This window comes from Zingiber officinale, chromosome 6A (assembly GCF_018446385.1).
Source record: "Zingiber officinale cultivar Zhangliang chromosome 6A, Zo_v1.1, whole genome shotgun sequence".
Taxonomy (NCBI): Eukaryota; Viridiplantae; Streptophyta; class Magnoliopsida; order Zingiberales; family Zingiberaceae; genus Zingiber; species Zingiber officinale.
Genome location: NC_055997.1, coordinates 20,200,109 through 20,225,162, shown reverse-complemented (window position 1 = coordinate 20,225,162; position 25,054 = coordinate 20,200,109). Strand labels below are relative to the sequence as shown.

The following is a 25,054-nucleotide window of genomic DNA, read 5'->3' as shown; positions in this document are numbered from 1 at the left end:
GCAATTTCACTTCTTCTTCTTTAGATCATGACGACTTAATCCACATTACAACCAACTCACTGATAGTTAAGACCTCATCAATTTCAGATGGAATCACCAAGTATCCGATTTTACAATCCAATTAATCCATAGAGTTCGTATAATTTACAAACAAACATAAAAAAATTCAATATCAAATCCGATCACTTACGACGCGTTAACAAGTTTACTCCAATGTGGCATCGTTCTTTGCTCGCCTATCGAGTTCACCTTCTTACACGCCTATCGTTCTTTGCTCGAGTCTATCTACTTGGCTCCGATGTGGCTTCACTCCCTTGAATTTTCCATATCATCCTAAACCCTTGCGAAAACACAACTGAAAGACTACTAATATTAATTTAGATGCACACAGTACAAACTTGCAACATTTCCATTGATTTGCAAATTCTGAGGACTGTGACTAAACCCTAAACGATAGCATGTCATTTAAATGATGCATTAAATGAGGGCATCCTATGATTATTTTATTATTTATATAAGATTTTTTAAAAATAGTTTCCAATATATATATGGAACATGCCTTTCAATGATGAAAAATCTCCCACTGCTTCTCCAACAAATTATTCAGCTCAATCACAACATGCCTTTCAATGGTTCATAAATAGAAGATCATAGGAATCTGTTCTCCATCTCAAGACTCAATAGTTCACTAGAAAGAACTGGTACATTCTAAGCGTAGTACCAAACTGTAAATTATACATGAACTAAATGCAAACAAAACAAAGAGGGAGAACGAAATAGGAAAAGGGCCATCTAGCTTGGCATATTCAATCTTTATAGAGCATCTCGAGCAGCAATCCTACAGACAATTGCATCAGACAATGAAGATATTGCCAATTCCTCTGGCGTTATCTTATAATGCTGCGATGAGAAAAATATAAATAATAAGACCAACTTATCAAACGGGAAGATTAAACGTGTACACTATAAGATGTGCCAAGAATCAAATGCATACCTTTAAAATGTGTGTAAGATTCGCTTTAGTCTCCAACTCTGCCAGATCAACCTCTTTCCCATTTATCAGCTCTGCCACATCTTTCATCTAGGTAAAATGAAAATGTTTCTAAATCTATGTTTAAACTGAGAATCTATGTTACGTGTTGTGGTAAACTTCTTAAGAGTCCATTTTTTTATTGTTATACAGCTATAAAACTTCTCCAACTTCTTAAAAGTAGTTTTGCTTTTAAAGTTCTAAAGTTATATTTTAAGTTGGATCATTGGCTAAGACTAAATACCTGAATTTTCCAACTTTACATAAGGTCTATCAGCGGGTGGTTTTTGCATGAAACAAAAGTTTCCAAAATCTTAGAATGATTGATTGGGCAAAAGAAAAACTAATGTTAACAAATAAAATATAAAAATTGAAACTCAGAATACTGGTAGCACTCTTCTTTAAAAATAATGAAAAAAAATACCAGAAGAGCTAAGCGTTTCTACATAACTAAGAGAGCTATAGACTAAGATCAGTGTACCTCATCTTGGGATGCAGCAAATCGTGCTGCAAGAACATATGTTGTATCATCAGAAATACCACATCGCTTCAAGGATTCAGAAATCTAGAAAAAGACAGTTTTGAGGAATTGTTATATGGAGTTTGTAAACAACATACAAAAAAAATGGAATATGACTTGATACATGTTTGGATCCTGAGTAGTTATAGATCAGTTCTGAATGAAGAGTTCGTGTAGTGAGTGATTCCCTTGATTTGGATAGAAGTGCCTTATGTGCAGCCGCTAAAACAGGGAAAACGTCCGGTACCTGTAGTGACAATGTAAATTAAAAGCTAGAATGTACAATTTGGAAATCAAAAGACATCAGAAACACCACATTAAGAACACAGCCCAATTGCAGAGATACTGTGAAGTGTAAAGAATGCTACCAGGATGAAAACTTCATATACGTGAGCAATATTTTAGCACAAAGTTTTTTTTTAACAAGAGAAGCTCAATTAAAAAGAAGAGGAAAACGAGCATACTAGCGATGCATTTAAAAGTGCTACTTCTGGTTCAAGTTTTCCTGTCTGTACAGAGTCAAGAAGTTGCCTGGCAATTAATAAGAAAAAATTGTTAACTAACCTTTAAACATAAAGCATTTATTTGCAAGTTACATACTCACTGTCTCAGATAAATTAGGCCATTGATGTCAAATTTCCTTTGACAGGTGAAACAAAATACATTTCAACCAAAAAATACACAATATACTTAACAATTGCAAACACTATTTAGTTTCAAAGCACACAAAATATGCACTATAATTCAAACTTTTGTCATAACAAAATTCATAACATGTCGGAACCTAAACAATCAGTGTCAAACATGTAAATTTCAAGTGTAAATACACTCGTATCAACTTCAACATTCTAATTGAGTGTACTACACTAAGATTTTGCACATGATAAATAAATTGTTGTCAAAGATTCATCAGATCTAAGAATCCCCTAGAAAGGAGGAGCCATATAATGTTTCAGAAGCCCTTCCAATAGTAGGGCTTAGGTAAGTTTCTTTTGATGGATAAGAACCATCAGAATCACATTCTTATGAAACCACAGAAGCAGAACCACACCTGCCACAAGGTTCCAATTAAGATGGAAATTTAAGGATCATTCATTTCATAAGCCACTGACCCATCAAATATTTATAGATCAAATAGCAAGAATGTGTTTAAGAAGCCCTTCAAATAGTAGGTTACGTGGTATTGTTCTACACAATTTTGTGGGAAACAGTTCATTTTAATGGAAAATCTCTTCTCAAATAAAATAAATTCCTTCCAAGATTGCCAATTATTTCTTATAAGCATGTGATAAAGTAAATATCAGAAAAAGGAACTAATTCTAGATAGAATTAAATGAATAACTAATTCTAGAGAAAATAAGGTAGTACCTAATTTTAGAGAAAATAAAGGAAGATAATTCTTAATAATGGGAAATTGAAGCGATATTTAATATATGCTGTTGACATTCCAAACAAGCAGCCAAGCTTTTTTTTTGAAACCCATGGGGGTTCAAAGGAGAGAGAAGTAGTTCATTTTTCCTTTTCCCCTTTCCCCTGTTCAGAAAACTGAACCTCGTCCGGAGCAGGGAAAAGAAGGAAAAGGATGTTGGAGATGACTAAAACAAGAGAATCTGAACAGAAGACTCGACTTAGTCATCGAAGAATGATTGATGCTGAGCAAAAAACAAACAGATAAATGAAATTTGAAGGAGCACATAGAGTAACATCAGGGCAAATCCGAGCAATAGGTGAAGGTTGTAACCTGCTATTGGTAACGTCGGTGAAGAGAGCGAGGGAGAGAGAGGTGGTACCGTTCACCTGGAATTCCTTCATTTCTTCCCACACCTTTTCTTTCTTCCACTTTCCTTAGGAATCGTTCGAATAAGGCGCGGCCGTCGTAGTCGTAGTCGCCGTCGCCGCCGCCTTCGCCTTTGCCGCCGCCAAGGAGAAGCTGGGCGAGTGCACGAATGAGGGCAGAGTGTTATCGACGGGCGAGCGTTGATCCAACGGTTCGAACGGTTCTGCTGCCTGAGGAACCAACGGCTCGAGCGGTTCCTCCGGTTGTAGTGCGTTTTCCCAATTTCTGAGAATAAATTTAGTTTCTATTTATGTCGTCGAATATTTATATAATATTAAATTAAAAAAAAAGAAAAAAATCCTAAAATTTTAAATTATTATATTGAAACGAATTATAAAAATATAAATACAATCCTTTAAAAAAAGAATATGTAATATCCGAATTTAATTGCAACAAAGGGCCTTAACACTGCCCATTTGTTTCTCTCCCGTTTCCAAAAGCTTTAGACGTGTGTGTCTCATCAAGAACACATAATGGTTATTTAACATAGATTCTTTTATTTAGGATCTGGTAAGGATGTCAAACATAAATTTGACGTATCAATTGTAGGGGATATATTTAATCTGAGTGATTTTCATTGATTTTTTTTATGATAGATTTTTGTAAAGTTGATTAATTTTATTGACTTATATAAATCTCGTATAGTTGTGAAAAGAATTTTATAGAGTTCTATAAATTTTGTTGCAAGATTTTTAATATTTATAAATGTTTTCATGGAAACTTGTTGATTTATGAGAAAGAAAAATTCGTTTCGTTATTGCCAATATGATAAACATCGCTATACATTCGATTCGCTATTGTATCTCTCCATATATTGACATTTGCTCATTGTTGATCTTGAGTATCAGATAATTGGTCAGCAATTGACACCATGAACTTGTTGTGGTAAGGATGATGAAGCTTCGTTATCTAGTTCAACTAGAAATTTATTAGAACGGCACTCCTTACGAAGAAAATTATGTAATCCGGTACAAGCTAAATTTTTTATAATAAAAATTTTATTTTAAAAAAGATTATAAACTTTAAAAAAATAAAGAAAAATTAAAAATGATAAACTTAAAAAATCGTAAACTAAAAAAAAACGTAAATTTTAAAAAATTGTAAAGAAAAAAACATAAACTTCCAAAATAACTTAAACTAAAAGAAACGTCAAGTAAAAAATGTAAAAATTAAAAAAATCATAAACTAAAAAAACATAAAGTGAAAACTTTAAGGGTGCGTTTGGTTCAAGTTATCATGTATAACCTTGGTTATGTGATTACCAGGTAATCACATAACCAAGATTATGGGGAATAAAACATAATCAAATGTTGTTTGGTTCAAACTAGATAATGCAACAAAAACTTGTTTGTTTGAAGGTTTTAATGAATACCTTAGTTTAATATTTTACCGTATTACCCTCAATTACAAAATCAACTATACATAATAATAATAATATTATTATTATTATTATTATTATTATTTATTATTTTTATGTTTTTTTACTTTTCTTTTTCTTGTATATTTTTTTACCTTTTTATGTGTTTTTTTATTTTTTTTTAATGTTTTTATATTTTTTATATTATTTATATTTATATTTTTTTTACATTTTTTTAAATTTATTTTTTATTTATTTATTTTATTTTTAAATTTTTATAAATTTTTTTAAAAATTTTTAATTTTAAAAAAAAATAAAATTTTTAAATTTTTTAAAATTTTTTATTTTTTTAAATTAAAAAAAATTAATTTTTTTTAAAATTTTAAAAAAAAAATTAAAATTTTTTTTAATTTGTAAAAAAAAATTTAAATTTTTTAAAATGTTTTAAAATTTAAATTTTTTATTTTTTATTTTTAAAATTTATAATTTTTTTAAAAAAAATTATTTTTAAAAATTATTTATTTTTAAAAATTTTAAATTTTTTAAAACATTTTTTTACATTTTTTATTTTTTATTTTACATTTTTTCTCTTTTTTCCATGTTTTTTCTTATCGGAGGGTATTTTTGGTAAAAAAAAATTCGTTAACCTCGGAATCAAGAAAAATCTTAGGGTGTGTTTGGTTTGCACCATTTTCATTTTCATTTTCTGGAAAACGCGCGTTTTCTAGAAAACAGAAAATGACTTTTTGTCATTCTCTGTTTTTCTAGAAAACGATAGCCAATTTTTTAGAAAACGCGCGCGGAAAACGCAAACCAAACACCATTTTTCAAAAAACGCGCGTTTTCCAGAAAATAAAAATGGAAAACGCGCGTACCAAACGCCCCCTTAGTTTTCTGAGGTTTTCCGATTCCGGGCTTCATGACCCTTTTGCTGACGTGTCGGGCATGGAACATTACTCGGGAATCATCGAATACCTAAACCAAACAAGGTTTTTGTTGATAACCTTGGATGGGTAACCAAGGTTATCAAGAATAACCCTGAACCAAACGCACCCTAAAAGAAAACTAACTTAAAAAACATAAATTTCAAAAAAAAAAAAAACGTAAACTTTAACAACAAAAAAAATAGAGAGAAAACATAAAATTAAAAAAATAATAATAATAAAGTTAAAAAAAAACATGTATAGTTGGACTGCGACGTGATCAAGGTGGTGAAGGAATAACATCGAAAACAACGTTAAATTTGATCAAGGTGGTGAAAATTGGACTTACTCGTACAAAATTAAAATGATTTGAAGTCTAGAAATCTTAAGGGTGAGGAGAAGAATTTTTATTTTATATTTAAACTTGTATCGAGTATTTTGGAGAGTTCTCATTGGTTAGAATTTATATATAAGGAATTTAAAAGAATTCATGAAAATCTATTAAAATTTTGGATATCAAAAGATTTTCATAGAGTTTTAAAAAGTCAAATTTGAATACACATGACTTTTTAAAACTCTATAAAAATCCAATTTAGATACCATTATATTTTTATAGAATTTATAAAAGTCTAGATTAGATTTTAAAAGATTCTTTCTATTTTGGAACAATCTCTAGTAATAAACTAGATTACGAGTTGGAATGAATCAAAATACTCGTTTGAATGGGGTAGATTCCAACAAAAAAAAAAAACTTTTACAGTACACCTATACTAAGGTAGATCCGCTACCTTAGCGGTCCCCCTAGTGCCGGTCCCACGGATATGGAGGGAGGTTCATGCAGGTACACAAGCCATAGGCGCATGGCGGGGTAAACCCCAGGTCGTCAGTTCCTGATAATCAACCATTGGCCATTACGCTAGAGATACCATGCGCTCACCGTCTGCGCTACGCCCTGGAGGCTACAGTACACCTATACTAGATACTAGACAATGAAACATAGCAAAAAATGGAGTAATCTAATCGACGAAATCATAAATGATTTACATAACATTACATTTCCTAATGAAAGAATTACATATTATCGAATCATTTAGTACCAATTCATTATCTCTCCATTATTTGTGAATCAATCAATAAGGCTTCTCTTGTTCTACCAAAAGAAAGATTAGAAAGTAGTTTTAAAAGTCCAACATTGAATATACCCCCTTAGTAAATAGATTTAAAATATTAAATTTAGATTGAGAATTTTCAAATTCGAATTCAGGTTGGAAGTTTTCAGATTGCATTAGAATCAGCTCGAATTCGAGTTTACCTAAATTGACTTGAATTTAGTAGATTTTTAGGATTAATCAAATTTTATTTTAAAAATTATGTATATTAATATTAAGATTAGTATATTAATGATGAATATTAAGATAAAAATGACGAATTATGAAAAAATAATTTAAAAAATAAGGTAGGATTAGGGCATGACCAAAAGGCTAATTCCCTAAATGGTTAAAAAACTATAATTTTCTTGTTTTACCATTTTTTTAATTAAATCTCCATGTAGTTAATATCTTCACCAAGATTTTAAACGAAAAGGAAATAGAATTTTTACATTATACCATTTCACTTTTCCAGTTTGGTTATCCAAATTCAAATTTGGGTTTAGAAATTTCAAATTGTCGTGTTATAGTTTTTTTTATAAAATTTTTACTCAATCGAATTTATTGAATGCATCTAAATTGACACTCCTAATTTATGGATTTTGCACTAACTCAATAAATAAAAATGATAATTATGATTATGTAGAATACGGATATTGAAATGATCACTGCCCTGTACATCAATGCTAATCTTCTTTATAAAAAAAGACACAAAATTTACTAGTCAAAACAGCAGCTTCAAAGCCCTGTTAAAGTGATCGATCGGTTATATCCCACTGCGTTGCACCGTCGCCGCCGGCGAACTGCACCAGTTCTCCCTCCGCCCGTCATCCGCTTCGTCGTATCATCCTGTACACGCTGATTACAGAGAAAAATGGGAAGCAAATTATAGATTAAAGACGTCGAGTTATTAATTAAGAAAAGCAACTAGAAAAGAGCGCCGACGACGGTTCGCCGGAACCAAGGCACCAAGTCCTTGAGGTAGCCGGCGGAATCCGTGACGCGGCTCGGCGATCCTGCCGGTGCCTCCCGTTCACGTACCGGTACATCCAAATGGTTCCGGCCACCGCCGCGGCGGCGACGCCGCAGGCCGAGAGCGTCACGGTCACCGCCGCGAACAGGAAGATGGCTGCGGGGACCCATATGGGGCTGGTGAGAAGCAAGATGGGGCCGAGGAAAGCGAAGGTGAGCAGGGCGGCGATGAGGGTGGCGCCGGCGAGGAGCACGAAGATGCCGGCGAAAATGACGAGGGTGAGCAGGCCGACGAGCTGGTTGGAGTCAGGCACGTGGTTGCGGAGAACTCCTTTCCACGGCTCCGCCATGGAATTGTAAGGCAGTGGCACGTCCTGTGATGGAGGAAGAAGACGATCGAGGAAGTGAATTTAATGGCGTCGCTCGCTGCAAAAGACTCGTTCTGGTCGTGCATGATAAGTAGCACAACGGATAAAATATTCATGTCGATCTTATATTTATCATCGTTATTTTTATTTTTTCAATTTAGATGGATATTTCAATTGTTATCACCTTGAATATTCCAAACGTACCCATTGTATGATTTTATCTAAAATTAAAAAAAAAATATTTATTTATTTATAGATAAAATCAGAAAGTACCCCATCCATCAACCCCCATCCATCAACCCTCTATGAAATTATAAAGTTATCCTCAATCAATCGGCTAGTTATATCAATAGAATAAGTCTCTATTGTATGTGGTGCACAGGGTTAGACATTTAAATACATGAAATGTTAGTGAATAGTATTGATATAATATCAATTTATTTATATTTATTCAATAAATATAAAATTAATTAAATAAATAATTTTAAATAATTTATTAAATTAAATAAATAAGTTTAAACCGTCCATCCATTTCCCACTCCAAAACATTGAGGAAGGAAGGTAAATGATGATATTGAACTACGTTCTAGGTGGGAGAAACTAATTGCTTAAGGAAATGAACTCTTGGAGCTACTCAAGTATCAACTTGATTATAATATCTACGATTTATAATTGCTACACTATAAATATTGCTGAACGAGATAAATTATAGCAATCATAATTTAATAAATATGAATATTAGATGAATAGGTTAGTCATTACAAAACTATAACAGCTAGCGTGAAAAAATTATGAAATCATGACTTCTGCAACTTAAATATTATTTAATAAGCCAAGTACATTCCGAACTGTTGAGGATTTAAAATCAAAATCAATGTATTTAAAAATTGAAATCCATCAATTGAAATTTTAAAACTGATCAAAATAGTGCACTTATAAGATAACTATCTAATTCCGAATTTGTGTGGGGGCACTCGTGGGATTGCACTCGTGGGATTGATGTTTTTTAATAATAAAATAATATTGACGTATGATTAAGTCTGAAAGTCAAAAAAGACGGATGTTGATGACGTGACGTTCTTACTGACCTCCGGTGGATTTCACATTCACCTGTAATATAAACAGCGTCAATACCGAACCAGGAAATATATCCCGGCGATGATCTTTCGACGCTCAAGTCAGTCTTCGGCGGAGCAAGAATAAGCAAGAACTGTAGCGCAATAGTAGAAATCGCGAGAAAAGCATACCTCCGTCGATACTTGGACCCTCTTTATATAGAGTTCCGGGAGCACACGTGCACGCCTCCCAAGACGAGCATGTATCTCAAAGCTTTCCCTGAAAAGACGTGTCGGTAAAGTATCCCTGATACAATACCTTAACAGGTCGAGCATATCTCTGAAGTGACAGTGGAAGATTCCGCCGTACGATCCTTTGTCTGACTATACCGCCTGTCAGCGGCGCTAGCTCCAAAAAGGATATCCAAAGATAGTCTGCTCTGTATATTGCTTGGCCGAGCGGAATGGTCGCCCGGCTGGAACTCTGTTGTCCTGTCCGCTGTCACGCCGAGCGGGATAGCCGCTTGCCCGGAACTCCACTATCCAATTGTCATATGTTGTCGGGTCGAGCGGAATAGTCGCTAGGCAGGTAGTTCACTATCCGTGTGCTTGACTATGTCAAGTCTGCTGCTAAGGCGAGCGGGGGAGCCGCTCGGCTAGGCTTTTGCATGTCCCCTTAAGCGTCGGTTTGATTACTCCGTGTCGAAGACGGTGGATTGGCTCTTAATCCCTCAACTGGAGTATGCCTTGCCCGATCGGACAACATCATTTACTCGTTGATCGTCTTAATTCTGACCTCTTTTAACCTCTACCATGACAGTGAGGTGGGACCTCTCATCATTACTGCATCAGCATCCTTTGATGACTACAATGAAAAAAATGCCCCAATTAAATTTTATATGCAACTCCTCTGCTATGATAGAATGATAAAGTGCTTTTATAATTACTCAGATATTTATAGATGAATTCCTTATTATGGTTATGAAATGATTACGCAAGTAAAAATATTCATAAGATTAGATAATCATTTTTAAAATTAGTCTATTAGATTATGATCCGGTGACAAGGTCGGGTCCTACCTTGTAGAGAGGTCAACGTCACGTGGAAGGTCAAAGTCAAGGTGGTCAATGCCCCGGGCAAGCGTCCGATCGGGCAACCCCAGCTGCCGATCGAACTAGGGAATGGTTGGTCCGACATTATTACAGCTCGGTCTCTCATCGAGCTTCCGACGCTCAAAACTATCACCAAAGCAGGCGCCGACTGGTAAGTCATTTGCCGAGCAGTTGGACATGTGCCGAGCGAACAGTTGGATCGGCCACGGATCAGATCACAGCCATCAAAACGCAAACCCGACCCAGCAAACCTGGACAATGGAAGTAGCCGAACGGTCATCCCGCTCGGCTCAGACAGCAGAATTAGCCGATCGGCCTCCCCGCTCGGCCCGCTAGCATACAAAAGCTGGCCGAGCGGCCCACCCGCTTGGGCCACTAGCAGACAGAGGCAGGATCAACTGGTATCCTCCTCGAGACCCATGTCGTAGACAGACAACATAGTCGGCGACATGATTAGGCAAAGAATCGTACGACGGAAGCTTCCATTGTCTTGTCAGGATATGCTCGGGTTGTTGAGGTAGGGTGTCAGGTACACTTTTTTGACACGTCCAATAAGGAAGAGCTTTCATATGCGTGAATGCCTCAAGGATCGTGCGCGCGCACACCCGAGAGCCCTATATATAGAACCCCAAGCTTCGACGAAGGTATGCACATTCTACTGTAGCGATGCAACTTTCGTTTCTTTGCTTGCTTGTTGCCTTCGTCGGAGATCTGACTTGAGGGTCGAAGGGTCATCGCCGGGGAACCACTCCCTGGCTCGACACTGACGCTTTTGTGCTTGCAGGCTAGTCTCGCCGGAGGTCCACGCATGGTTAACAAGAGCGCCACATCCCCAGCATCCATCACCTCGACTCTCGGACATGATCAAATTTGGCACCGTCTGTGGGAATATAACCTGCATTCGAGCCGAGAGGATAGAAGAAGTTGGACGACTTCACACGGTGGCGCTCACTCAAGAGGAGCTCGATGCACTTGTACAATCGCGAGCGGCAAAATTAGTCGAGCAGCGACAGCAGAGAGTGCTAGCTGATTGGCTGGCTCAACAACCAACATCGGCCTCGGGAGGCCGAGCGGCCCATGAAGACCGACCGGAGCAATTGTCCATCTGGGGGCAAAATAAAGGGCCGACCGACACTCACGGGAAGGCTCCGCCCGCTCCTATTCCATTCCACCGAGCCTTGTTTCAAACGCCCTCCGAGATTGCTCAAGCCCATCAAGGAAGGAACTCTTCTTCAGATGAAGCACCCGTACGAGATGCAAGGAAAGGCAAGGCACCCCGAGCTGATTCATCACCCGAGAGGGTCAACCATCAATTCTCCGAGACAATCCTACAAGATCCGCTACCAAGGCACTACGCTCCTTTGGCGATTGGAGAATATAATGGGTCAACCGACCCGGACGACCATCTTGGTAAGTTCGATAACGCTGTCACTCTTCATCAGTATACATAGGGAGTCAAGTGCCGAGTCTTCCTCACCACGCTCTCCGGCTCGACACAATGATGATTCAGAAGGCTGCCAGACGGGTCCATCCAAAGCTTCAAGGACTTCCGAACGGCCTTCTTACACCACTTCGCAAGCAGCAGATGATACCAGAAGACGAGTGTAAGCTTGTTCTCCATGAAGCAAGGCCCCAGAGAGCCCCTTAGAGCATACATCCAACGCTTCAATCAGGTGGCCATGAACATCGTCTCATCGATCTCGCCCGAGACCATGATGAATGCGTTCACCCAAGGGCTCGTGGACGGAAATTTCTTCCGGTCTTTCATCCGAAAGCCTCCTCGGGACTACGACCACATGCTGAAGAAGGCCAACAAATACATAAACGTGGAAGAGGCCCAGGCGACGAGGAGGAAGGAAACACTGTCCGAACCATCAGCGCCAATCGAACGGAGGCCGCTAATCAGCCATCAGCCACCACGAGGACCTCGAGCCGAAGGGGCGCGACTACACCAGGAAGCAAGGCCTCATGCAGCTCAACACGTGGTCGCCGAGCATCCAAAACCGAAAGGAAAGGTATGGACCCCTATGTTTTGTTCCTTCCACCAGTCAACAACTCACAATACTCACGATTGTCGCGGATTCAATTCGGTTGACTAACCGGCGCTCAGAAGTTATTGTCGTCGGCCTCCATCTCCTGACCGGTGACACGGGCACCACGACGTCGAACAACGAGAGGAAGTAAGGAGATCATCGTAGTAGCCCCATCGAAGAAGCACCGAGCTCGACCGAACCGCACGTGAGCGAAGCAGACTGTCCTCTCGGGAGGAGGAGAACAGGAGCAACGTGACGCGAGGTAAGATCAACATTATAGCTGACGGACTGACTAGCGGAGACTCCAACCAAGTCCGAAAATCATACGCTCGGTGGCTGGAGATCCACGTCGTTAGCTGCAGCAGGGAGAATGCGAGCAGACCTGAGATCAGCTTTGGCCCCAGAGATCTCGAAGGAGTCGAAGTGTCGCACGACGATGCCCTCATTATCCGAGCGGTAATTGCAAACTATACCATTCACCGTGTATTCGTTGACACAGGTAGCACGGTCAATATCATCTTCAAGAAGGCATTTGATCAACTCTAAATTGATCGGGGCAAGCTACTGCAATGACAACCCTGTTGTACAGGTTCACCGACAATGAGGTCCAACCGATTAGCCAAATCAAGTTGGCCATATCACTTGGGGAGGAGTCGCTCGGAAGGAAGAGGGCCACAAACTTCATCGTGGTAGACACCGCCTTAGCCTATAACGTCATTTTGGGGCGACCGACCCTCAATGAATTCAGAGCTGTCGTCTCAACCTTCTGCTAGAAAATCAAGTTCCCGGTAAAAGATCGGGTAGGATAGGTAAAGGGTGATCAATTGACCGCTTGACGATGCTACGTCGAGATGGTCAAGACGGAGGCCAAGTCCGTCCGGAAGACTCCCTGGCTAGAGGTTAACACCATAACTAAAAAACCTCCTACTTTAATTTACGAAGAGAAGGAAGAGGTGCAGATCCACCCAAGCCGAGCGGAAGCTACTACCTTCATAGCTGTCGATCTGAAGGCCGAGCAGAAAGCCAAGCTGATCGAATGTCTCCGGCGAAACCATGATGTCTTCGCGTGGCCGACACACGAGCTCCCAAGGATCTTTCCTAAAGTTGTGCAGCACGGACTCCATGTCCGACCAAACGCTCGGCCGGTGAATCAGAGGAAGAAGGACTTCAGTGCCGAATAGAATGTAATCATCCGAGCAGAGATAGAGCTACTGGAGGCTGGCCACATCTGGGAGGTTCAATTCCCGAGCTGGCTTGCAAATGTGGTGCTGGTCTCTAGGTCAGGGAATAAGTGGAGAGTTTGCATCGATTTCAGAGACCTCAATAAGGCGTGCCCGAATGACTTTTATCCTCTGCCCCGGATCGATCAAATGGTATATTCAACTGTTGGGTGCGAGTTGATATGCATGTTGGGTGCTTACCAAGGGTATCATTAAGTGTCGCTCACCCAGGAAGATCAGGAGAAGGTCAGCTTCATCACGACTGATGGAATCTACTGCTACAACATCATACCATTTGGACTGAAGAATGCCGACGCTACCTATCAGAGATTGATGAACAAAGTATTCTGGCAACAGATAGGTCGTAACATGGAGGTATATGTCGACGACATTCTAATCAAATCCTTCTGAGCTGCTGATCTCTGTGCTGATATCAAGGAGGCGTGCCAGACGCTGAGGACATATGAGATCAAGTTAAATCCGAACAAGTGTCTGTTCGGCGCAATTTGTGGGCGTTTTCTGGGATACATAGTTACCGAGCGGGGTATTGATCGAACCCGAGCAAAGTGAAAGCACTGCAAGATATGTCGCTACCGAGAAATCTGAAGGAAGCCCAGCGTCTCACTGGGTGGATAACTGCCCTGTCGCGGTTCATCTCCAAGTCATCCGACCGGAGTCTACCATTTTTCAAGATACTGCGTCGAGCCGCCAAGTTTCAGTGGGATGAGGCATGCAACCGGGCATTCGAGGACCCTAAACAGTATCTCAACTAGTTGTCGTGCTCGCTAAGCCTATTGTCGGCGAGCCACTTCGTATTTATTTGTCCTCAACCGAGCATGCGGTCGGTTCAGCACTAGTTAAGCAAAATGGTGATGAGCAGTCTGTGTACTTCCTGAGCCATATTTTAAAGGATGTTGAGTTTTGCTACACCGGTCTTGAGAAATTGGCTTATGCACCTATGCTTGCCACTCAGAGTCTCCGTCCATACTTCCTCGCTCACACAATCATTGTAATGACCAATAGCCCTTTGGGAAGAGTCCTTAACCCCGAGGCGTCAGGGCGGTTGATCAAATGGACGACGTAGCTCAGCGAGTTCGACATCCAGTATCAGCCTCGAATGGCCATCAAAGCACAGTCCTTGGCGGATTTCGTCACTGAGGTATAGAATCCTGAACCAGAAGCTGTCTGGAAGATATATGTAGATGGGTCAACCGCTCGGCAGGGGAGTGGGATCGGAATATTGGTACAATCATGCCCTGGATATTTTCAATGTGTTGACAACTATTTAAGTTTAGGTTAATACGTTTGGATCTAACGTGTGCTGCAAGTTTTGCAGGAAGAAGTCCAAGAAGGTCGAGTACCGGAGTCTTGGCAGGAAAAATCCTTGCAGGTCAGAAGACCGGGTGTAAGGCAAGAGAGGTCCAAGAAGTTCGAGGACCGGAGTCTTGGCAAGAAAGTTCAGGGAAGCGTTTATCTGGCACGAGGTACTAATGGAGATACTGGCAATCGATTGAGACGCTTAACTATGGAACAGAATACTGCTGAATCGATCAGTCGATCGATTGGGGGAAACCAATCGATCGGTCGATCATAGCTTCTGCACGAGAGCACAGAGGGAAATTAAATCGATCAGCTGATCGATTGGAGATAACCAATCGATCGACCAATCGATTCACAAGTCTACTGCGCTCTCACACAGTGCAATATTCGATCGATTGGAGGTAACCAATCGATCGGCCGATCGATTCAATTCACCTCTGTATCCATACAATATGGGGCTAAATCGATCCAGTTTTGGATCAATCGATTGAGGTTGTAATCGTGACGTGATGAAGCACAACGACTATATCTGAATCGATCGGAGACATGCACAATCAATCGAAGGCGATAATTATGTGAGAAACGGCTACTTTCGAAGCCGAAAAAAAAGGGGGAAACAATTGTAGCAAACTCAACCTCTTGCAAAAAAAAAAAAAACACTGATTGTGAAAGAAAAACGTGTGCTCTCTAAGCAATTTTAAAGTGAAAATTTCTTGCACTCCTAATTCAAAATCTCATCTTGTAAAGAGGAAGAGGCAATCTTGTAAAGGTTTCTCCACCTTCGTTTGTGACTGGAGAAGGAGAAGTTCATAGTGGAGCTTGATCGTGTGGGCGTGTGCCTTGGATTAGTCACCTCAAGGAGGTGGAGACCAAGTAAACCAAGGAGTTAGCATTGTTTTCTTCTTTTTCTTGTCTTTCCTTCCTTTCTATTTGCTTCCGCTAACAAGTTGTAGGTAACAAATCGAAGAAAGGCTATTCACCTCCCCTCTAGTCGAACGCAAAGGTCCTATCAATTGGTATCAAAGCAAGGTTCACATTGGAAGAATTCATCGTCAACCGAAGCATCAAGATGGCGTTTCAAGAGGGATATAGCACCGCTCGACCACCTTTCTTTAATGGCAACGATTTCACATATTGGAAAGGTAGGATGAAATATTATTTGATGAATGATATTGAAAATTGGTTTAGTATTGTAGATGGATTTGAGAAACCAAAAGATGGATCGGGAGCACCTCTTCCAACCAAGGATTGGACAAAAGAGATGACAAAGAAGGCCCAAGCAAATGTAAAAGCCACAACAACCTTACAATGTGGACTCTCAAAAGAGCAATTAAGCAAAGTAGAACCATTCAACTCCACTAAAGAGCTTTAGGAAAATCTCATTGAATTAAATGAGGGATCAAGCGAATCTAGAAGGGCCAAGAGAGATCTCTTGTTGGGGCAGCTTCAAATCTTCACCATGAAGACCAATGAGACCGTGAGTCAAATGCATGGAAGATTCAAGGAGATAGTGAATGAACTCCATGTAATAGGTGAGAAAATTGACAATAGGGATCTAGTGAGGTATGTTCTCCAATCTTTTCCTAGAACCACTTTATAGGCATCAATGGTTGATGCGTATAAGGTATCTAGAGATCTTTCCTTGGTTAAGCTTGATGAATTGTTTTGCGAGTTTGAACTTTATGAACAAGCTAATGTGGTTTCAAAAGAGAAAGGTATAACTCTTATTGTAGAAAAGAAGGGGGAAAAAAAAGAAAGAAAAGAAGGTGGAATCCTCATCATCCGAATCCGAGCAAGAATCATCGGATAGTGATGATAAAATGTCGGCAAGTGAAGTGGCACATTATGTTAAGAAGATGATGGGAAGATCAAGGAAATTCACAAGAAAGGATGTGAAGAAAATGTTTCAACCCTCAAAAGGTAAAAGTAGTCAAAGTTAAAGCTTTAACACTAATGTTATTTGCTATGGATGTAACAAAAAAGGGCACATCAAACCAAATTGTCAGGAATTGAGGAAGAAAGAAGAAAAGGAGAAGAAGAAGGAGAAAAGGAAGAAGGAAGCCATGGTGGCTCAAGCTACTTGGGATACACCAAACATTGATTTATCGGATGAGGATGAACTATGCCATGTTACCCGACATACTGCATTTATGGCGTTTGAAAATGACAACGAAGAATCAAGTCAAGAGAAGAGGATTCATCAAATGAGGAATCAAGTGATGAATCATCATCAAGTGACGATGAGGTAAAAAAATCTCCCAAAGTAGAATTTCTTTACAAAACAATTGTTCATCTCAAGAATGCGTTTGTTAAGTCACAATCTAGAGTGAAGACCTTGAAGAGAAATCTTAGGACCATTAGAAATGATGCATGCATGTCTAGTGAGTCAAAAATGCTCAAGGAAGAAAATGAAAAATTGAAGAATGATGTGATTGAATTAAGAGCATGTTTAGATAAATTTACAAATGGATCCAAGTATCTAGATATGATTATTAGATATCAAAGAGTCGTTTATAATAAAGTCGGAATAGGATATAGACCTAAAGAAAGGGAAGTTGCATATATGTCTTTAATAAATGGTACTAGAAATGATGCACTTAGAAACAAAGTCAAGAAGAATTAAAGGCAAGGTAAAACAAGCTTGGGTGCCTAAGAAATATTTGAACGATATTTCTGAATCAAGTGCATGGGTACCAAAGAGTTGTGTGCTTTATGTTGTTTAGGTAGAAGAGAAAAAGGATGCAAGTATGTGGATTGTGGATAGCGGTTGCTCAAGACACATGACCGGTGATGTGAGCAAGTTCTCCACAATAAATTATATAAAGAAAGGAATGATATCATTTGAGAATAGTGGGAAGCTCAAGATCGTAGGTAAAGGTACAATTGAAGTATCATCCACAATCATCATTCATAAAGTCTTATTGATTAAAAATATGAGATTTAATTTACTTAGTATTAGCCAATTATGTGATGTCAGATATAATGTAGAGTTTCACCCCGATAAGTGTTTAGTTAAGCACAAAAATCTTAAAAATGTTGTGCTAAAAGGATTTAGACAAGCTAATCTTTATTATGTTGATCTTTCACATGATTCTAACCCTTCTATTAAGTGTTTGATATCAAAAGAAGAGGAAGGATGGCTATGACATAGAAGACTTGGACATATCAATATGAGAAACATAGTCAAGGTTGCCAAGATGGAGCTAGTAAAGGGACTACAAAAAATCAAGTACATCAAGGACAAGTTGTGTGATGCGTGCCAAGAGGGTAAGAAATCAAAGTCATCATATAGAGGTAAAACTTTAACTGGTACTTCATTACCACTAGAATTATTGCACTTGGATCTCTTTGATTGTCATAAAACACCTTCGTTGATAGGCAACAAATATTGTTTGGTGATAGTTGATGATTACTCTAGATATACTTGGGTGTATTTCTTGAAAAATAAGGAGGAAACTTTGGAAACAATCATAGGGTTTACCAAGAGGGTAGAAAACGAAAAGAATCTCAAGATTGATAGAATTAGGAGTGATCATGGTGGAGAGTTCGAGAATTTGAACTTTTCTAAGTTTTGTCTAGAAAATGGCTATAAGCATGAATTCTCTTATCCAAGAACACCTCAACAAAATGGTGTAGTGGAGAGGAAGAATCGAGCTTTACAAGAGGCGGTTAGAACCATGCTCAATGCATATTCCTTACCTAGCTATTTGTGGGCCAAAGCCGTTAATACCGCTTGTTATATTCAAAATCGTGTCTTGATTCATAAGTTTTTAGGGAAAACACATTTTGAATTATGGAATGACGCAATTCCTACAATTCACTATTTTAAGGTCTTTGGTTGTAAGGTCTATATTCTTAATACCTAAGATGACTTAGGAAAAATTTGAGGCCAAGTCCAATGAGGGAATTTTAGTTGAATACTCATCTACTAGTAGAGGATATAGAGTATACAACAAAAAGACTCAAACGGTTGAAGAATCATCCAATGTTGAGTTTGATGAGTCTACTAGTACTTACCCTAGAAAATCATCTATTGATAAGGATATAATTGAACATAATCAAAACATTACTCAAGAAATACAAAATCTACATTTAGGGGGTATTGATCAAGGGGGAGGAAGAGATGGTTCGGAAGATGAAAGAAACAATGAACTTCCCAACGACAATGCCCCTATAACTTCGAGGACCGTAAGGCACCATCAAGATCATCCTATTGATCAAATAGTTGGAGATGTGACTCAAGGGGTAAGGACTAGATCCTACTTTAGAGATCATACTAGTCAAATTGCTCTAATATCACAATTTGAACAAAAATCAATTGATGAAGCCTTAATTGATACTGATTGGATTCTAGCAATGCAAGAAGAGTTGAATCAATTTGAAAGAAGTGATATATGAGAATTAGTTCCAAGACTAAATGATAGTACAATTGTTACCACAAAATGGGTTTTTAGAAACAAATTGGATGATCAAGGAAAAGTCACTAGAAATAAGACTAGGTTAGTAGCTAGGGGTTTCAATCAAGTTGAAGGACTTGACTATGGTGAAACTTATGCTCCGGTTGCTCGATTAGAGTCCATTCGGATATTATTAGGATATGTCGCTTATATGAATTTTAAACTTTATCAAATGGATGTGAAATCGACATTCCTAAATGGGTTTATTAAGGAGGAAGTGTATGTGGAACAACCACCCGGATTTGAAGCCATAGATTATCCAAATCATGTTTATAAACTTAAGAAAGCGTTGTATGGGTTAAAACAAGCTCCTCAGGCTTGGTATGAAAGACTCTCATCCTTCTTAATCTCCAAAGATTTTATAAGAGGAACAATTGATCCAACCCTATTTTTAAAGTCTAAGGATGGAGACATCTTTGTTGCACAAGTTTATGTTGATGACATCAATTTGGTTCAACAAATAATGAACTTCTTCAAGATTTCATTAAACATATGGAAAGTGAGTTTGAGATGAGTCTAGTTGGAGAACTAAGTTTCTTCTTAGGATTGCAAGTCAAACAAACTAAAGAAGGAACCCATGTCTATCGAACAAAATTTGCTAAGGAACTTATCAAGAAATTTGGTTTGGAAAATGCTAAGGTAGTATCTACTCTCATGGGAACTAATACCAAAATAGATAGTGATCAAGAAGGAAAATTAGTAGACCCAAAGCAATATAGAAGTATGATTGGTAGTTTGTTATACCTAACCACTAGTAGACCGGATATACTCTTTGCGATAGGCATGCGTGCAAGATATCAATCATGTGCCAAGGAATCTCACTTAGTGGCGGTAAAGAGAATTTTGAGATACATCAAGAGTACCATTAATGTCGGTCTTTGATACCCTAGGACTCGGAATTTTGATTTGATTGGGTACACCGATTCCGATTATGCAGGCTGCAAATTGGATAGAAAAAGTACTAGTGGTGGATGTCAATTTCTTGGATCCTCTCTAGTGAGTTGGAGTAGTAGAAAACAACCTTGTGTTGTTTTGTCTACCACTGAGGTCGAATATTGTGGTAAAAAGGCGAATACGCTCGCCCCCAGCGCCTCCGTCAACCCGTCCCAAGGTCAACACGGAGGAGGTAAATCACGGGTGGCTACTAGCCTTTGGAATAGTGACTAGCACATAAGGGAGGTATTTACCTCGACTTTGTCGAGATTCGAACCCCAGACCTCATTGTGGCAACACCTCATGCGCTAGCCACTAGACTCATCCTAGGGGACCACCGAGGCCGAATATGTAGCTATGGGTAGTTGTGTAGCTCAAATACTTTGGATGATGCATATACTTTAGAAGATTATGAGTTTCACTATTTCAAAGTTAAGGTATTATGTGATAATGTTAGCACCATTAACTTAACTAAAAATCCGGTGCATCACTCTACGACAAAGCACATTGAAGTGAAACATCACTTCATTAGGGATCATGTGGCAAGAGGAGATATTATACTAAATTATATTGATTCTAAGTCAAATCTTGTCAACATATTTACCAAACCACTACCCGAGGAGAGAACTTGGTATGTGTTTTGTAGAATAATGAGTATAGCATTACATGATCCTATATCACATCACGAACTTACCTCAATGCGTCTCACAATAGACCTAAGAGGTCTTACTTGTGTATTTCTTCACTTAGACATTATGTGAGATGATTAGGATGATGCACTTGGCTCATCATGTTGGTTATGATACATTACTTTGAGTCGATATGACATCTAGTAACATTAATCCATAATGGTCCAATCATAGGGAAAGCAAGTGTACAAATCTTGTACACTTAGCCCAAAGATTATGATTGCAAATTTTACTTTAAATACGTATAAAACTTCTTTTTAAAACTTTTGTTGAAGTTTGTGTTTGAATGAGAGTTATCATTGAATAGTTAAGATAGGAACCTACAAAAATATTGAAGCTTTCGACAATTTCTAATTTTGTGTCAATCTTCAAAAATAGTCATTTTTGTCAATCTTTATGTTTACTTGATAATATGAGACATATATATAGTGTCTACATGAAATTTCATGATTTTTGGGGTAGTGTACAATTATTTGTGCTTTCAAAAATTTGGATCTGAAAATTTTCGGAAATGAAGTAATGTCAGAATTCCCAATCGATTGGGCAATCGATTGGGAAGCTCGGATTTCTCCATAAAGGGCAGTTGAATCGATTAATGAATCGATTCAGCGCATTTCGATCGATCGATGGATTGATTGAGATGCATTTTCGATTTTCACAGAGGGCATCTTAATCGATCAATGGATCGATTCAGAGCGTCTGAATCGATCGATGGATCAATTGAGATGCGGTTCTGCATTTCACAGAGGCTTCGTGAATCGATCGACCGATCGATTCACCGGCTCTTAATCGATCGGTCGATCGATTGGGTATTTAAAATCCAACTTAAATCACTGTTGATGTAAGTCCACCATCACTTTCTCTCATTTTCCTTTCAACTCAATTCGTGCCCTAACCTGGGCGATTCTCCCGACGAATCTCCCGCCTACATCGGTCATCCTCTTCGACGGTTCTCTCCGGTGAAGGGCGTTTTTCCATCTCTCTCCCATTTTCTCTCCTTCTCTCTCAACGAACGAGGCGCTCCTTCCTCGTCTCTGCGTCGCACACAAAATGCGGACTCTGAACCCTAGGTAATCTCTTCACTCTTTTCTCATTTTCTCTTTGGCTCTTGCTTCTAAACCTAGATTGCTAATCTACCTGTGTGTTGTGTGTTTGTGTATGGGCCATTGTATTTCCCTGATGCATTGCATTTTCCTGCATTTTCTTCCCTGCATTCTCTGTTGTCCTGCCTTTTTCTTGCCATTGCTATTGCTTGCTTCTTTTTCATTGGTTACCCAAAAATAGAAGGTCCGCGAGTCGGGTGAGGGTTATTCTCGGCCGCCACTTCGTCCTCTCCCTCCTACTAATCAGTGTTTCCCTAATGCTACTATGCAATAAGCCTTTAGCAAGCACGCATTTAAGCTTATCCCTACTAGGTCTATTGATCTTCCATTCTATAGGAATTCTTGTGTGGATGTCTACAATATCCTTGTGCATTACAACCTTGACTTCATACTCTCTTGTGAGCAAAGTATAAATGTGGCTCTTGTGTCCGAATTTTACAACAACCTGCATACTTTTGACGGTGTTTCGTATCGCACTCGTGTTGCGAAACGAATTCTAGACTTTTCCCCTGAGATCCTTCAAGCATTTTTGGGATGTCGTCCCTCCACTAATGATTTTGTATTCTATCCTTCACTCCCTGATCTTTTGCCTCTGCCATTTGAGCACACTAGTATTGCTACTATGCATCAGAGTTTGTTTGGTCGTCCTCGTCCGGACGGTCCAAATGCACAGCTCACAAACTTTTCTTCTCTTGAGGTGTCAGCTGGGGACAACGCACTTTACAAAGTGGTTGTTAACTGCATTTTGCCTATTGTCTCGCGTGCCCTCGCTGTTCTTCGACCTTCCCACATGTTTTTGTTGTATGCTATGCGGCAGACTCTTGACATCAACATTTCTCTAAACATCTTTCATTGCATCATTCATTTCATCTAACCAGTGCAGCAGACGATCCACATGCCTTTTGGCCATCTCATCACTGCCTGGCTTGAGTATATGGGGGTTGATGCCACTCGAGGTCAACTGGAGCCCATGCCCGCTGCATATTCCAGGATATCTTCCCAATCTTTCACGAAGATCGGCTTAGGGGTTGGTCCTGCAGGAGTCCGGTGGCTCGATGGGCGCGCGTTGGGTGATAGCCCAAGGGCTCGCCAAGGGGGCCGCACAGGCGCTAGTTCCTGTGGGGGCTGATGCTGAGGAGGATATCACCGAGCCTAATTCTCCGACATTTGAGGAGACTGTAGATACCCGCCTTGAGGAGCTGACCATGGAGGTAGCTCGCATGCGCACCGCGATGGACATTATGCCCATCGACAAACTGCAATGCAAGTGAGTCTGGACACGCTAGTGGATTTGGTGAGCTCTTGGGTGACGGGTCGTCCGCCTCAGTCTGTTCCTTCCACTGATCTCATCCCGTGTGCTGAGGTTGTTCCTGGTGCTGACTCTAAAGCGGCTCCTACTCCGGCTACTACGACTGCACTTGCTTCTGATCCTGTTCCCACTCCTCCGGGAGACGATACATTTGATTTCCCTGTATCTCTATGACACGTGATTTTGTACGTTGTGTGGATGTTTGTTGTGAAGTCCCTTTTGTGAACTTCACTTTATTTTGGATGTATGATATACTGCTTTTCTTTATTATCTTTCGTTTTTCGAATCCAGATTGTTATCTTATGTTGATATTTGTATAATTTAGGGGGAGTACCCCTCGGGTTTATCGTGTTTGTTTAGTGCACCAATTAAGGGGGAGTTTTTGTTTTGCTATTTGACAAAGAGGGAGAAGTAAGTTGAAGTTTATGCTTAATTAGGAAGGAGAGTTGAAGTTTATGCTTAATTAGGAAGGAGATTCATGCTTAGTCATATATGAATTTGCTATTATTGCTTATGATCAAGTAAGATGAATTTTATGCGTAGTTAATAACAATATTGTCATTTACTGTTAGCTCATGCTTAGTACTATTTACTGCTTATCATCTTATTATTATGGTGTATTGGAAATTAGCCTAAACTCAAATAGATTGTCAAACATCAAAAATGGGGAAGATTGTTGGTGCAATCATGCCCTGGATGTTTTCAATGTGTTGACAACTATTTAAGTTTAGGTTAATACGTTTGGATCTAACGTGTGCTGCAAGTTTTGCAGGAAGAAGTCCAAGAAGGTTGAGTACCGGAGTCTTGGCAGGAAAAGTCCTTGTAGGTCAGAAGACCGGGTGTAAGGCAAGAGAAGTCCAAGAAGGTCAAGGACCGGAGTCTTGGCAAGAAAGTTCAGGGAAGCGTTTATCTGGCATGAGGTACTAATGGAGATACTGGCAATCGATTAAGACGCTTAACTATGCAACAAAATACTGCTAAATCGATCAGCCGATCGATTGGGGGAAAGAAATCGATCGGTCGATCGATTGATAGCTTCTGCGTGACAGCACAGAGGGAAATTAAATCGATCAGCCGATCAATTGGAGGTAACCAATCGATCGACCAATCGATTCACAAGTCTACTGCGCTCTCACACAATGCGATATTGGATCGATCAACCGATCGATTCAATTCACCTCTGTATCCATACAATATGCGACTGAATCAATCCAGTTTTAGATCAATCGATTGAGGTTGTAATCGTGACGTGATGAAGCACAACGGCTATATCTGAATCGATCGGAGATATGCCCAATCGATCGAAGGCGACAATTACGTGAGAAACGACTACTTTCGAAGCCGAATAAAAAGGGGAAAACAACTGTAGCAAACTCAACCTCTTGCAAAAAAAAACATTGATTGTGAAAAAAAATGTGTGCTCTCTAAGCAATTTTAAAGTGAAAATTTCTTGCACTCCTCCTCCTAATTCAAAATCTCATCTTGTAAAGAGAAAGAGGCAATCTTGTAAATGTTTCTCCACCTTCGTTTGTGGCTGGAGAAGGAGAAGTTCATAGTGGAGCTTGATCGTATGGGTGTGTGCCTTGGATTAGTCACCTCAAGAAGGTGGAGACCAAGTAAACCTAGGAGTTAGCATTGTTTTCTTGTTTTTCTTGTATTTCCTTCTTT

The 25,054-nt window shown here is 39.2% G+C and overlaps 1 protein-coding gene across 1 annotated transcript; it reads right to left on the bottom strand.

Moving 5' to 3' along the window:
• Window positions 1-637: 637 nt before the first annotated feature.
• Window positions 638-3,502, bottom strand: LOC121996060 (EKC/KEOPS complex subunit TPRKB-like). Its single transcript, XM_042549873.1, has 6 exons — window positions 3,292-3,502; window positions 2,015-2,081; window positions 1,675-1,797; window positions 1,512-1,595; window positions 995-1,081; window positions 638-900 (listed from the first exon to the last, which is right to left on the bottom strand). Exons 1-6 carry the CDS (start codon window positions 3,360-3,362, stop codon window positions 814-816), a joined length of 519 nt encoding a protein of 172 aa, XP_042405807.1. The 5' UTR covers window positions 3,363-3,502; the 3' UTR covers window positions 638-813.
• Between the last annotated feature and the right edge of the window lie 21,552 nt (window positions 3,503-25,054).

What these genes read in the sequence shown, in the direction of transcription:
- LOC121996060 (XM_042549873.1), bottom strand. Translation starts at nt 3,362, where the DNA reads ATGAAGGAATTCCAGGTGAACGGTACCACCTCTCTCTCCCTCGCTCTC. An exon ending in CACTTTTAAATGCATCGCTA is followed by an intron (nt 1,798 to 2,014) that starts GTATGCTCGTTT and finishes TTGTCACTACAG; the next exon opens with GTACCGGACGTTTTCCCTGT. An exon ending in TTGCTGCATCCCAAGATGAG is followed by an intron (nt 1,082 to 1,511) that starts GTACACTGATCT and finishes CATTTTACCTAG; the next exon opens with ATGAAAGATGTGGCAGAGCT.